This window comes from Amblyomma americanum, chromosome 4 (genome assembly GCF_052857255.1).
Source record: "Amblyomma americanum isolate KBUSLIRL-KWMA chromosome 4, ASM5285725v1, whole genome shotgun sequence".
NCBI classification, from domain to species: domain Eukaryota; kingdom Metazoa; phylum Arthropoda; class Arachnida; order Ixodida; family Ixodidae; genus Amblyomma; species Amblyomma americanum.
In genome coordinates this window covers 125,087,649-125,102,978 of record NC_135500.1, presented here as the reverse complement: position 1 = coordinate 125,102,978, position 15,330 = coordinate 125,087,649, and the positions used below count along the sequence as shown (strand labels likewise).

At 44.7% G+C, this 15,330-nt stretch overlaps 2 protein-coding genes across 3 annotated transcripts in view; one reads left to right on the top strand and one right to left on the bottom strand.

Moving 5' to 3' along the window:
* Window positions 1–710: 710 nt before the first annotated feature.
* On the top strand, window positions 711–4,300 carry Gpo1 (glycerophosphate oxidase 1). The gene has a single exon (XM_077661630.1). It carries the CDS (start codon window positions 817–819, stop codon window positions 2,977–2,979), a length of 2,163 nt encoding a protein of 720 aa, XP_077517756.1. The 5' UTR covers window positions 711–816; the 3' UTR covers window positions 2,980–4,300.
* A 492-nt stretch (window positions 4,301–4,792) lies between these two features.
* Window positions 4,793–15,330, bottom strand: part of LOC144128310 (low-density lipoprotein receptor-related protein 4-like) — a 342,886-nt gene continuing 332,348 nt past the window's right edge. For both annotated transcript variants that reach the window (XM_077661628.1, XM_077661629.1), the window contains exons 29-34: window positions 15,134–15,278; window positions 13,738–13,851; window positions 13,136–13,217; window positions 9,969–10,027; window positions 9,358–9,596; window positions 4,793–8,374 (exon numbers count right to left, since the gene is read on the bottom strand). In XM_077661628.1, coding sequence (XP_077517754.1) covers window positions 8,027–8,374; window positions 9,358–9,596; window positions 9,969–10,027; window positions 13,136–13,217; window positions 13,738–13,851; window positions 15,134–15,278 — 987 coding nt within the window. In that variant the 3' untranslated portion in view covers window positions 4,793–8,026. The remainder of the gene's footprint in view (window positions 8,375–9,357; window positions 9,597–9,968; window positions 10,028–13,135; window positions 13,218–13,737; window positions 13,852–15,133; window positions 15,279–15,330) is intronic.

Here is a 15,330-nt window from a genome sequence, read left to right as displayed (position 1 = left end):
ATTCTCGTTGTTTTTCCACCAATAGCCCGCGGCGGTGTCTGCGTCACTACTGACCGTATTGGCAGAGCGCTTCCAGGAGTTAAAAGTTCAAACTACGCGTTCTTCGGTTGCGGAATTTTGGGATTTCGCGCATTTCTGTCCAGTGCGAAAAACGCTCGCAACGCAAGGAAGTGCGGGCAAGATTTCTGCCCTTACTTACTATGTTCAGCTCTTCGTTTTGACAGGCTGTAACATTTTTTTCAGCTCACATAGGTCAGACCACTACCGCTGTGTTTTTCTTCCCTTTCGCTGCTTCGTTGCCGGTTAATTGTCGCTCTTCAAAAGCAACAATTGGCCCAAATATGTCTTCTTTCGCCATTACAACTTTTCACGGGCCTTAGCTGTCTTCCAAAGCAACTGGACGTCAGCATCGTCGCGTCTTTGGTCTACGGCTCGACTGCGTACCCAGCGTAGCCACGATGCCGCGACCAGCAGTGCAATACGAATACGCTTTTTAAACGTGGCGGTCAAACAAACGCCCGACTGCAGCGCTACTATCATAGAGTTTCTTCTACTAACAACAAAACAACTGAAAACAGCAACGATGATAATTATATTACTACAAGTCAATTTTTATCGCTGAAATAATTGAGACATTAGTTATGAATAATACGAAGTCAAGATTTGTTCCACAAATGGGAAACTGTCGTTCTGTTGACCGATCGGAAAGGACGCCATTTTTAAAAGGGTCACCTTTTGCGCCACTCTCGTTTACGCGGGCACTCCGCTAGACGCACTTTCCATTGCGGCTGCGGTTGCTCGCCCCATTCGGGAACGATGGCAGCGAGGCGTCTACGCACAGTGGTTTGGATCGGCGGGGGGTCCATCATCGCTGCCTACGGTGTGACGCGATATACCGAGTCCCGGCGGGTCGTCGTCGAAGCTGCGGACCCGAAGGATGCGCCGACTCGACCACACCTCCCTTTGCCCCCGCGCGCTACGCACATAAAAAACCTGCGCGAAACGCCCGAATTCGACGTGCTCGTGATCGGAGGCGGGGCGACGGGTGCTGGCGTCGCCCTGGACTCCGTAACGCGGGGCCTCAAGACTGCTCTCGTCGAGACGTACGACTTCTCCGCCGGCACTAGCAGCCGGAGTACGAAATTGATCCACGGCGGTGTGCGCTACCTCCAGAAGGCTATCATGAATCTAGACATGGAGCAGTACCGGATGGTGCGCGAAGCCCTCCAAGAACGTGCGAATCTGCTCGCTATCGCGCCCCACCTGTCCAGTCCGCTGCCCATCATGCTGCCCATCTACCGATGGTGGCAGGTCCCGTACTACTGGGTCGGCATCAAAATGTACGACGTCGTCGCGGGAAAGCAGTGCCTGAAAAAAAGCTACTTCCTCTCAGCTAAGCGGTGCCTCGAACTGTTTCCCATGTTGAAGAAAGAACACCTCTGCGGCGGCCTCGTTTACTACGACGGTCAGCACAACGACGCCCGCATGAACGTCAGCATAGCCCTGACGGCAGCGCGGAACGGAGCCAGCGTCGCTAACCATGTTAGCGCCACCGCGTTGCTGAAGAAAACCAATGAGGACGGCAAGGAGGTTGTGTGCGGTGCGAGGGTGAAGGACATGCTCACGGGCGACGAGTTCGACGTCCGGGCCAAGTGCGTCGTGAACGCGACGGGACCGTTCACCGACAACATACGCCGGATGGACGACCCGAGCTGCAAACCCATCTGCCAGCCGAGTTCAGGCGTGCATATCATCTTGCCCGATTATTACAGTCCAGACAACATGGGTCTTCTGGATCCCGACACGAGCGACGGCCGTGTGATCTTTTTCCTCCCATGGGAAAACACCACCATTGCCGGGACCACTGATAGGCCCTGCCCCGTTACTCACAGCCCTGCGCCCACAGAAGACGACATCATGTTCATCCTCAACGAAGTTCGGCATTACCTGAACCAAGATGTTGTGGTACGTCGTGGTGACGTCCTCTCAGCGTGGGCCGGTATCAGGCCTCTGGTTGTTGATTTGAACAAGAGCAAACCTGGCAAGACAGAAGCGATTGCACGAAATCACATAATCTACGTTAGTGATTCGAACCTTGTCACTATTGCTGGAGGCAAGTGGACCACATATCGCATTATGGCCGAACACACCATTGATGCAGCTATTAAGGCATGTGGCCTCAATCCACAGCAGAAGTCTCAGACCCTGGGATTCACACTCGAGGGTGGCCACACATGGACACCAACTCTATACATCCGCCTGGTGCAAGACTTTGGGCTGGAGCCTGCGGTCGCAAAACACTTAGCCCGCAGCTACGGAGACCGTGCAATTTCTGTCGCAAAGCTCGCTGCGCTCACTGGGAAGCGCTGGCCAGTCCTGGGACGGAGACTACACGAGGAGTTTCCATACATTGAGGCGGAGGTGCGGTACGCGGTGCGTGAGTATGCTTGCACTGCCATCGACGTGATTGGCCGCCGCATGCGGCTTTCATTTCTCAACGTCCAGGCCGCCTACGAATGCCTTCCGAGGGTTGTCGACATTATGGCCGAAGAGCTGAACTGGTCCAAAGACAAAAAGGAACAGGAATTTAAAGCGGCTCAGCGCTTCCTCGACATTGAAATGGGTGGAGATGTCAACAAGGAGTCGCAGCAAAAGCTCCCCATGACCTTCACCAAGTCGGAAGTGGACCAGTACATCCAGAAGTTCCAAGCTATTGACAAGGACCACAAGGGCTACATCAGTGTGGTGGACCTCCGCCGGAGCCTCAAAGCAGCTGGAGAGCATGTCTCGGAGCCGCAGCTGCGAGAGATGCTGAACGAAGTGGACCTCAACAAGAACGGACAGATTGAACTGAGCGAGTATCTGGAGTTGATGAACGCCATCAAGACAGGCTCCATTTCTGGAAGCCGGCTCGCACAAGTTGTTGACGTCGAGTACTCGCGGACACTGACTGTGGACAGAAGTGGTGGTGGTCTCTAAAGACTTCCATGTGCTTTTACTACATTTTTTCTCTTTCCCTAATTATGAGCACTGAGTAGAAAAGTGATCTTTCCTGCCTTTACCATTTTCTTTTTCCCTGTGTGGGCTGTGCTGCCAGACAATGCAGAGGCAGCTCATACAAAGTATTGGTAAGAGCAGGGGCTGTTTCCTGCAGTGTATCTCTCCTTTATACTTTTGATCATGCAGAAAGCAAAAGCAACTCGCTGTAAAGCTTTATCACATCTCTTTCTTCAGTACAGCAGTACGTTTATCCAACATAAGTATTTACCTGTCAAATGCTGCTGTCAGACAGCATAGTAATGTTCATTGTTAAAGCTCTCAACAGCGGACGTATTTTGTCTTGGTGATACCAAAAGATCATTTCTCTGCGTTTGTGATGCACTGAGGTGAACTACTTATCTTTTTCCAACTTAGTTTATATATATAACCCATATTGGAAGCGCAAACTTTGCAAGTGGCGCCACCTTTTTTTGCTTTTGCGCAAAACTCCTGTTTATCTCGTTTCAGTGCATGTTATCTTTCTTGCCAACATTGATCTTCTAATTCTCTGTCTCCACTGTGATATGAAACCACTTCCCTCTTTGCTAGCTTTGGCTGCATCACTGATTTATGACAGCGTTCCTGAAGTACGTCTTTTTTGTCGAGCACTAAAAATGTTGCTGTTGGCTTGTGTGAAGAACAAAAAGTTTGTCAAATGAATGGCTTGTTTTTTGCCTTGGTCACGGAGTGTAATATAGCACTGTGATAGTCTCTAGTCGCAGAGTGTTGAACCTGGATGAAGGTGCATTTCTTTTCTGTGAAGTTTTGAGCTTTACACATCTAATCATTGAATGTTTTTTCTTTTTTCACCTGCAGTGTTATTGTGCATGGAAGTTTTGTGATTGCACTGCAGAAATGAGGTTGGGTTGGGAGTTAACAGAGTGGCTATGGTTGCGATGGGGATGCATGCTGCTCGTGTTGAAAACTTCGAATGTAGTTTTGACTTTTTACTTCCTCATAATTATACACGCCAAACAATGTATCGGTATTGCTCCATCTCTATTTGAACCCATCTGCTTTGCTGTTTGTGTGAACAAAGTGGCACATGCATGTGTCTAAAGAATGGATGGTGATGTTGCCATCTGTCACGTGTTCGCCTTGTTGTTAACTTTGTTGCACCTTCAAGAAGAAGGATTGCCATCAATAAGTGTTCCTTTGAATTCAACGTATTGCTTTAACCTTTAGGTTTTCCCTATACTACAGCTGTTTTGCTATTGTTCACGAACTATAGTTTACTCAATAAAGTTTACCACGAGCTTTACTCGGGTGAAGTTTGCAAGTTGCCGTCTTCTATGATCACATGTGAAAACAGTCTGTTCTTGATTTGTTGACTTTCTCATTGCTCGAAAATGTCTTTTGAAGTCGTATATCAATTTTGTCAGGACTACAAGTGGTTGAGCATCCGCCTCGCATGCAGGTGGTGCGGGGTTCAATCCCCAGTGCCGCCGGGTACCCAGCATTGATACAATGGGTACAAGCTTTCCCCTGGTCTGGTGCTCGGCTATTTGGGATGAAATGCTTGGGAAATGGGTCTTTGACCCCGCCTTGAGGTCGAAAATACCTTGTGCCATGGCACTCTTTGGCCATAGATGCCCTTGCACCATAAAAATCCAAAATCCAATCCAGGACTATAAACTGAATATTCTAGGTTTACTTTCGATACTCGCCTGCACAACCAGAGTTTTCTTGAACTGAGCCTCGCCTTGAGTAGTTGCAAAATGGTTAAATTTAAATATTCAAGGAACCAATGATGTGCATATAAAACCATTTATTATCAACAGTTTGATGGGACATGATTATGCAATCATGCCTGAAACAAAACAATGAAGCAATAATGTGAGAATCTCATACGTCCTGCAATAATTATTATGTATAGAATGCAGACTTCAGCATGGAATTCCATGACCCTATCAATAATATGTACACCTCTCATGTCACCACTCCTGTACATTACTCCAATATAAACATTGTGTCTCACCACCTACAGTCGTAACACGTATGTACACACAGTCACACGTGCATCAACCATATGTACACAAGCAAATAACAACACACCTCGCAGCATCCCTTGAACCACCATGCACTCACAGCAAACAAACTACAATACACTTGATTAAACAAGTCCAAATACATGCCACAAGAAAATGGGGACCGCATTGATGGCTCAACCTAGCGGCATGGGCCAGAAGAAGCAAACAATGTTTTACGTTGATAGATGCTGTTTCCTCCCTTTCGCCGCTATCATCTTGGAGCTGTGAGGCACTTCCAAACGGCAAAAAGGAGCTGTTTGTCCCAAAAAAGACTGTGCTATCGGCATAATGGTGGTGGTGGCTTTTCTCAAACGAGGAGCAGTATTCATACCTATCAGTACACTACCGATATTACACTTTGACATTTCTTTGAAGCAGCTAATGTGTACTCAAAGTGCCCTTGTGACAACACCCCAGGCCTTGCAAGGCAGCTGAGGCTTGCACTGGAAACGAATGCACCGGCGTTTGAAACCATCACGCCAACTGACACAACGCTCGTCGGACAGAGAGAGTGCCCGGACAACGGGCAACTGAGAGCAGAAACGACTTTTGGCAGTTCGAAAGACTGAAACGCTTCTAAAAAAATCCTTGTACTATGGTGAAAGCATGAACCAACCATCTAGCGTACCCAACAGCATATAGACGTGTAGATCAGGCGTTCATTACTCGACAATTTACACAAATCTCTGCACTGAAACGCATACATTATGCAGCCAGTTCGCTTTTACACAGGATAACAGCAGCGCAGTGACTAAGTAGCATCTTGCTGGTAACAACAAGAGCCTGCTAGATGCTTCCATCTTTGTCAGCGAAGACAGCAACCCTGCATGGCTAGCATAAATGTCTTAGTTTCAAATACACAGCCACTTCTGCTATGAAAAGCTATAACTTGCAACATGCGATACTGCAGTGGCATTGGAAAAATCCAACCGTACACCGAACAGGAAATTATTATTAAAAAGCAGTAACGCATGTTTAACTTAAACTTCAAGAAAACAAACACGAATTTCTGAAAAATCATTCCTGTTTTTCCTAACCGTCTAAAGATAAAGGCAGCTCAGCATATGTGTTAACATGGCAGCCATGGAGTTGAAAACATTGAGATAAAAACAAAATGCCAAACATTCCTATGCACTGTCTCTCTTTGAGACAGTTGAGGCAGGTTTCTGCAGCAATAAAGCAAGGAGCATTTAAAAGTACAAAAATCGAGCAAAGTCTATGCCATACATGGTAATTGGACTGTGACTAAGTTTAGCTGCCCCAATTTAAGAAAAAACTAATGGCATAGGGTACTCAATGTTTAACTATGAAATCCCTTCTGGTTAACGGCTTGAGCGTTTTTCCTAGCATGGGTGCTGATCGTACCTCCACATAATCTGTATTATGATTTCACACATATTTACCCGTTGTGTTAAACGTTAAGCAGCTAAATAATCCAGCTTGCAAAATTCACGACTAAAACGAAGCTTGCTCACACCTCCTTCCGGGATCTCCAGTGACGCTATGTTATGTACAAAGTTTCTCACCTTCAAAGCTCAGAAGTGGAATTCATAAATGGACGTCGAATCCCTAACTGCAAACACACAACAGCAGAAGACCACATGGGAACCAGGCATTTACCCTACCCGGCCTGTCTGCAAGCATCTTAAACTGCAAATTTCATACTAACGAGGTGCATGGCTTTAACGAGTGTCACAAATTCTATATTCTAAGCTGGCAGCAATGTTCTGTCTGTCGATCACCCTGTCCTCCTCCCAGAAGCTTTACACCGGGACTTCTGCAGATTACCTCTGTTGGCATTTTCTTCTCGTTTGATTACTTCTCACAAGTGAGAACACTATTATATTGGATACTGACAGCCTAAGAGAGCACTTCTCAGAAATAGCAGGTGCCCGTTTTAGTAGAAGGCGTCAGAAATTGCCGATGCTTCACAAAGCAATGTGACCTTGTTTGTTTTAACAAATTGAAGTAACTGTGCAAAAACCATGCCTGTAATCTCATGCCCTCAATGTAATGGTTAACTGCTAATATTACAGAGCAGTGAAACAGTAAAAATTATTTGTGCCATTTTTCTCTTCCCTGCTCTTACTAGGAACTTTCGTCTAAGTTTTTATTCATAATCACTATCTTGAGGCATCATCCATTTTGCTGATTCAAACTTATGATACTGAATGGCTTGCAAAAACCTGCTACAATCAACAAGTGGCCTGAGTGCAGATTTTAAACTTTGGAAAATACAGTCAGGTTGCCAAGTGCCTATGAAAAGGGTTTGGGGCTTTCATCTTTTCCTGCCGCTTCGAATACATGGTGGCCCCACTGACAACCATGATGATGATACCTGCATGCAGAAAAATGCCAAGATGAGACAGAGGCACGAAGGCTGAACTTCGCAATTTGCACCCCGTCTCATTTACTCATTTAAAAGCGAGTGCTGGCAAATTATCAGTACCACATTAGTACTGACCAACAGACGTAGCCAGGCTGAAGACATTCGATTGCTAGCACAAACACCTTTCATCACTGCACCAGAAATGTTCAGAGCAGCCAGAAAGACCAGTATCGGTGTTAAAGACACCTTTTCTAGCCATAAATGTGAACACTGGACACCACAGTAACAAACACTTCAGTCTCAACAGCCAACAAAGGCTGCACCCATCAATCAAAACTTGAACGGCCCACACGAAACAAAACACGCCGATTCTCGCACTTTGCTGTGGACTTTGGACATTGTTACACCATGCCTGAAAACAGGAATGAAAGCACAGGCAAGTGCTTTATGCACACACAGATGAAACTTTCAAGAGGAGCGTTCATCCAAGGGAACACAATCCCTCGCTCTTCTTCCACTTTTTTTTCGAACAACGATGACGCTTGAGCTGTTTTCCAATGACGTCGAGAAACGCGTCGGCCCCAGAGAGGGGACGCTGCGATGAAGTCCGACTAGTGCGAAGCCAGCCTCAAATATCCGTTTCGACGGAAGGTAGGTGGTGATGGTGATGATGAAGAACCGGTTGTGGCTGTTGGTGCATGTCATGGGGCAGCGTTCTCCGCAGAGATCCTCCCCTCATGCTGTGAGGCGAGTGGCGTGGGCAGGCGACCCGGGGTGGCGACGGTGGCGTTGGACAGCCCTGGAGGCCCAGGCTGTACAACCCTCCTCCCCCTCCGCCACCCTTGGCGTCGGCCCCACCTCCTGCCGATGACAGGGTCAGCATGCCGGACTCAAGCTCGTCAAGCCGCTTGCTAACCAGCGCGGCCACCTCGAGGTTGTCCAGCTTCTCTTTTCCACCAAGACTCACGAGGCCAGCCTGTGTACGCATGGCGACAGGCACAACTTTAAGGAGAGACACAACTGGGCCCAGCTTTCACCTCAGTAAAAACCAAATGCATGGCATTTTGAGGTCATGCTGGTGTTGGCATGGTAGAAAAAGATGCACTTATTGCTGAGAAAACTTGACTGAAGGCTGCAATATTTTTTCCCTTCACTCTATTCAAACTCAAGGTGGCAATATCGAAAAGGACTGTATAAATACGATCTGCAAATTAGTAGCGGTGCAGCCTAGACTCAAGGATCAGTGCAAGGTAAACTCTTGAAATAAGCGTAGTTTGCTCGAGGAAATGGTTGGTGGTGATGACGTGTATTTTATGTTTTGACATTTCTCATTATTAAAGCTCTGTTTTCAGTGAAAGTGATGTCTCTGTCATTTCAATACAGTGATCTAATGACACAGGCCAACTTCAATTCGTCTTTAGTGTCCCTATAAAGAGGGGACATGATTCTTTTGCTTCGAAAATTGATAAAAACTTTGTTTTTCAGTGATTTCATTTTTGCCATTCAAAATCTTTTTGCAGCTATCTGTGAATTTCGATTTGGAAGTGCTGTCTGATTCGCATTTTATATCGCCCCACACAAGTGAATTTATACAAATAAAAGAATACTGAGGACAACTCAATTGGGTTTACCTTCTCAGTAAAGTCCGATAGCTGGGCCTTTCCTGATTCTGCTTATATCTGTTCAGCACCGCAAGATACTGTCAATGCTAAAAGTGAAGTACCTATTTTTTCACAGCCCTCCGATCCAAACTTGTGGGTTTGCTTGGTTGTGGGTGTGTCTTAATCTTTTCCCATGTGGTTTCTGTTTTAGTCTTTCCTGTGCAATAAAACCACACTTTAAGTAGCTTTTAACTTACGCCCAGCTGTGGCTTATAAACTCGATTTTTTCCTCTTTTTATGTTTATTAATATCAGTGCACATGAGTGTACACAGCTCGTGGTTGTCATATAGTACCTACCTCGTGGTGGTTGTCATATCGCACCTTGGGGCTCCAACCCCAGGGTTTCTTATCCAGGTAATCTGCAGGACCTGGCGAGTGGTTCGAATAGTGGGCCATGTGCGGGGCCGGTCCTCCCCTCTCAAGTGTACGGTTGTTCCGGCTCTTTTTGCACCATATGAGCAGCGCACCGAGGAGGAGCAACACCAGTGCACCCCCGACCACACTGAGGGCAATGTAGGTGCTCTGGAACATCGGGTCTGAAAGAAAAAACCAGAAACAATGATGATGTTGAGAGAGATTGCCAAAACTGAAAACTCGGAAGAACACACATCTCTCTGCACAGGCGCAGGCAGATTAATTCTGTGCAGTAACTATGAACATCTTCCTGATGAGGTAGTCTGCTGTATACAGAGTCTCCGAAGTTATGCTTTCCAATTTTCACATAGTCTGCACAGAGATACTGCATTAACCTGATTATAAGTCGCCATCAATTATACAATGCACGCGAAAAATAATGAAAGTATGCAAATAGCTTTTATTGTGCACAACGATTCCTAGAAGCGTGCTGTTTTAAGCATTGCTCTACTAAAAAAACATCATTTCTTATCAGGGCAGTAAAAATTGCCTACCATGGAACTTGAAGCCTATAACATGGCATCTTCCTCCTGCCATGTCAGAAGAGCTGCAGCTGAAAATTGGAGGAAGAAATGTTAAAAAATACATAAATTTTTCACGAAAATAAATGACAAAGGGAAACACTCATCATGCACACAGTATGTAGAACAGAGAGAACTATTAAGTTACACTGAAGCTAGCTAAATTAGTCCCGGTGAAAAGGTGCCACACTGTTGAATAAGGCCACCCTTGAAACTACTTACCATTAAACTGACAAAATACAAAAACATTTGCAGCACAATCATGCCACCAGCTTAAAGTGTAGAAAACTTCCTAAATGCAAGGACTCATAATCAGGGACATACAAACCTAACTCTGAAAGAAATAAAGCTTTCCAATGCTACAGCAGGCAGCAAAGCAAACTGCCAAACAGTGCACTAATCGCGGGGGCTTTCGAAAAAGACCCTCACTGTCTCAGTCATGAGTTACCAAGTACACACCTCCCCTCCACTTCCCAATACCACAGTTCAGCAACAACATTCACAATGGCCGAATATCCAGTTACCACAACTGGTTACAGTTGAGCCTGAACATATCGAACCCGGATGTTTCAAATTATATTGATTATTCCAAACACACAGATTATCCCCTTGAAAATCCTATGTAGGAAAGACACGTAGCACACCAAACTGCAAATTCACCAGTCGTTTTCTCACTCTTTTTAAATTCGGTGAACTTAAGGTTTTTCAGCAACTATTATTTCCTGGGTATAGATGTTAAGAGTTTGTTGGTGAAATATCTGATGTCTCTGTGCAGTTCAAATGTGACACAGAGTTTGTCTTACCAGTCTTTTTTATATGTGCAGCTCATGTAACAGTGATTAACACATGATTGGTAGTATTAGGAGCCATGGGATGGGGGGGCAAGAGGGGGCGGCTGCACCCCCCTGGAAATTTGGATAATAACTTTTTTCGCTAGAGCTGAAAAGTTGATTAGCCCACTCAGGTTCCTCATATGCGTAGAAGCACCATTCAGGACTGCGAGCAAACTTTGCACTCTGCACACTATGACGTAATCTTGCTGGTGATGGCACGGCAGTGAAAGAATGACAGGCTGAACGTAGCAAACAATTCTGAGAGGAACGCCTGAGGTTTTCTATATTGAACTTCGAGATCTACGCAGTATTATCGTGAGAACTTCCGCTTTCTCATAAATTGCCGGCTACATTTAGGGAAAAGTATAGACCGCCATACTTAGTAAGAAAAGTGTGACACCTTCCCATGGTGCCACATTTGCTTGTAGACACCCCTTGCTGAAATGGCGAAATTTCGACCACCCCGCCACCGAAACCAAGACTATATAAATCCGCCCTTCAAAAAGCTTGTATGCCTGTAGTGCATTGAAAGCCGAGGCCAGTAGTGTCATTATGCAATCCATTTCAACGAATTAAGATAGGACCACATAATTATTTTGGTCCCAGATAAATGCAACCGCAACTAAATTTTGCGTATGGCTACATATGAAAATAGGATAGTCAATTAAATAAGCTTTTTTATTAATGGAAGAGTGTAATTCATAGGAGTCTATGCTTTGCTTCTTTTTCGTGTTAGGAAAACGATTGTCAAGCGCTTCGGACGAATTTATACAGTGTAAACACATAGAGAGCCACACTGCCATGAAAACGGCTGCAGTGTATACGCGGTATGATTTGCCGGAAAAAGGGGAAGGAGACAACGTTTTTTTCTCTTATATGTTAGTGGCTGGTCGTCCCCCATCTTGTTCGCAGCACGTGTGGTCTGTGGGAAAGCCCACTTGCGGAATTGCGCACAAGGTCAAGCCTAGCGGCATCAGAATGCGATCCATCCACGCGATAAAACGATGGAGAAGAAAGAGAACAGGGCCTTCATATTGTTTTCCTAGAACTTTAATCTCTATATTCAAATAATTTGCCCAGGTATTGCGCTTTTGCCACAATCAAATTTGCAAAAGTCGGCACCGTATACGATCGCTGCCGAGTGTTCGGGTATTTTCGAATATTCGGAAATTCACGAATATCATTTCTCGAAAACAAATATGAAGTCAATATGAAACATATTCGATTCGTATTCAAAATTTTGAATATTCGCACAGCCCTAGTTCCAGCACATTTTCCATTTTTCTCCTGTGACCTACTATTACTGGTACTGAATAGCCATTTAATTGTGACATGCAAGCCAGAAATAGACCTTTTTCAATTGAAACTGATTTTAAAGAAATGAGACCGGCATACGTTTATCAGTGTTTTTTGGTTAAAACCCAAAAGTCGAAAGCGTAAATAATACCCATCCACAAAGGCAGCATTTGACTGCCGCACTCAAGACGCAAAGGCCATCTACCATTTACTGTTCAGTTTTGTATACAGTGAATCACTGAATATATACTGAACGGCATCATTTGATCTGGTAGTGTGAACTGCTTTTCACACTTTCCCTTGTCTTTGAATGTAAGCATTCTGGCAGCTCCTTTATGAGAGCCTCCATTTAAATCACTGATGTAAGAAAGAGAAAGGTCAGATTCAAGTAATTAAAGTAGTAGACTGTTAGGTGGACTCTTGCTTATATATGTTTATGTTTGTTTTTCACTTTTCATCATTTTTTAATTCAATATTTTATTCAACTAATAGTTTGTGACACAAAATACAAGCTATGTAGAAGAAGGCCCCAGAGCACAAAGTTGAACGGGGACCTCCTGTAAATGAATACAAAAAAAATATACCAATAAAAAAAGGAAAAAGTTTGCTGAATGACGGCTGGTACACTCTTAAGCTTAGAGTAAGAAAGTGAACAGTTCTTTTCTTAAAATGTTTAAAAAAGTTACTGTTTAATATATGTTCAGATATATAGATTCATATTAATTCGGATGTGAAATGCACGGTGAACTTCCCACAATTAGTCTGCGCTAGTGGAACAAGAAATAGTAGTGCTTCGAGGGAAATCTCAGCGAGTTCTTATCAATGACAGTAACCCTGCAAAATAACATATTCGGAATAACATTATTAAAAAATCCAAAGATGACCAACAGCTTGAACCTGATCGACTTGGTTTCTGCATTAGTGCATTAACCTCTCAGTGATACAATGGCTCTTGAAAGTGGACTGCAGTGTCCTAGTGGACACAACAGTCATTCCAATACGGCGACTTACCCAGTACTTGAAGCATTGGGTTGTGCCGATGGCAGAGGTGTAGAAATCGGCGGCACCTCACTGGGTGTCGTCATGTCTGGAACTGAGCAAGCAAGACAGCTCATGCTACAACATAAACCATTGTTGAATAACTAAGCTACACCTACAAATTAAGTCAGGAACTAAATTATAAAGTTTCGTAAAGGAAGGAGAAGGCATCTCGGTACAGACTGTGTACTAGACCTCTAGGCATGCATTCTAAGTTCCTCCCAGGCAGCCCACAGAACTTGAGCTTTTTTTTTTCTTTTTCAAGAAATGCAAGGGTGTTTTGCATTCAATGATTATCCCAGTTACCTGCTAACAGTTCCAGGGTTCGAGCAGCATATAGTTTGAAATTCTGCATAGCTCTACTTCTTTTGTTAACTAAACTCGGGAAACAAGAGTACCGAAACAAAAAGACACTGCTTCATGTGAGCACTAGTGGAAAAGGCTCAAACAGTGATTTAACAGCTAAAAAAAAAAGAGTACAAAATAAGCTTGCTGGATATTTCCGACTGCAATATCTCAAAGAATTTTTTCCCCCCACTCCCTGTCATGACATTCAGAAGGGCAACATGACATACAAGTTGAGCAATGCCTAGAGTCTGGGTGACTGGGGCAGGCGCAGATGTGCCCCTGTGGCCTGTACAAGCACAGATGTGAGCATCCACCATTCCTCACGCTGCAAGAGTTAGCACCTGAGAAGGAAGGAGAGAACAAGGTTAAGAATGATGAAAAGGCTCTCACAGAGTAGCTGTAATAAGAAAGCAAGCCATCGAAATATCTGACAGAATTTCAACGACAAGCATGTAAATTTCAGTCAAGCATAGGGTCGACATCACCATTCAGGACATGCATGATAAGTTGACTAGAAACAGCCAATAATCAAACCTACTCATGGTTAAAGTAGAAACGCTTGACCCTTATATGACTAGGCGTACATGAGCAAGGTCATCCACAAATCTGTTAGCATATGCATAAAACTCTTTTAGCTTCCCTCAATTCCGCGAGAAATCGCGGATTCAAGAATTTTTCGTGGAATTGTCCATTAGCAGCCACATTCTATTTTTTGACGCTACTTCTGTTACAAGGTACGAACGATAGTACAATAGAAAAATGACTGTTTTACCTTATTTGCATGAATACAATGTGAGGAAGGAGCATGAGGTTTTTCGGAGAATTTCAAAAAGAAATGTTGCCATGATTATAATGCAACCTCCACCTGTTCACACCACCCGCAGCCGAGGACTCACCAAAAAAAAAAAAACGCTGACGGCACATTAAAATGCGGAAGAAAAGGTACGTCAGCGTCATTTAAGAGGAAACTCTTCAATACATGCGCCACAGTCGAGCGAAGCCAGGCCTCTGATAGTTAAATGCATTCAGCCTCCGACAAAGCAGTAGCTTCCGTCACCACCGGGCTGCCACTACTCGAATTTCCAAGCGGCCAGTCTTGTGCCTGTTTGCCCTTCTTTGCTTTCTCTACTCCACCAACTCTTTCAGTGCCTCCTCTTTTTTGACAACCAACACTGACAACAACCCACACTGCCATTTTTCTATATCCATAGGCACCTTCTCCTTTGTACTTGTACACTGTGAATTTTGCCCCAAGATCCTGAAAAGCTGGCTTCTCCTAGTGGCTATAAAGCCTCGCGGCGAAGGCCGGTTTAGCTACCCCAAAAACCTCAAGGAAGGGGGAAGGGGAAGAATTTACACTTGTCTATGCTACTTCCGAATATAACGCGAGGTTCACTCTAATGTTACTTGATGTCTCCCGAATATATCTCTGATTCTTTGTTCTCAATTCGCGAAATTTGAAATTTTCAACGACATAAAGTTAGGGGCCTGACACATGGGACATACGCAATTACTGATCAAGTCCGCTCATGCTAAGAGGTGTCGAGCACCTGTTAAAGACTGGTTGCAAGGTAAGAGATAACAGCATCTCTCGCGAAGCACAGATAGAGAAATGAATGGTACCAGTCTGTCTGGAACGCGCCACCATCTTGATTTCCATCAGGTATTCGATGTTGTCTCGAATGACCACGCGTTCCGCACCCGTTTCTTTGTGTGCCTTCTCGATGGCCTTCGTGTGCCAGTCTGTCCAGTAAATGTAGGATTCATACTGTAAGAAACAAAAGGCAAACTGTTAGCCCAAAAGGATTCTGGTGTAGGCT

What these genes read in the sequence shown, in the direction of transcription:
- Gpo1 (XM_077661630.1), top strand. Translation starts at nt 817, where the DNA reads ATGGCAGCGAGGCGTCTACGCACAGTGGTTTGGATCGGCGGGGGGTCC.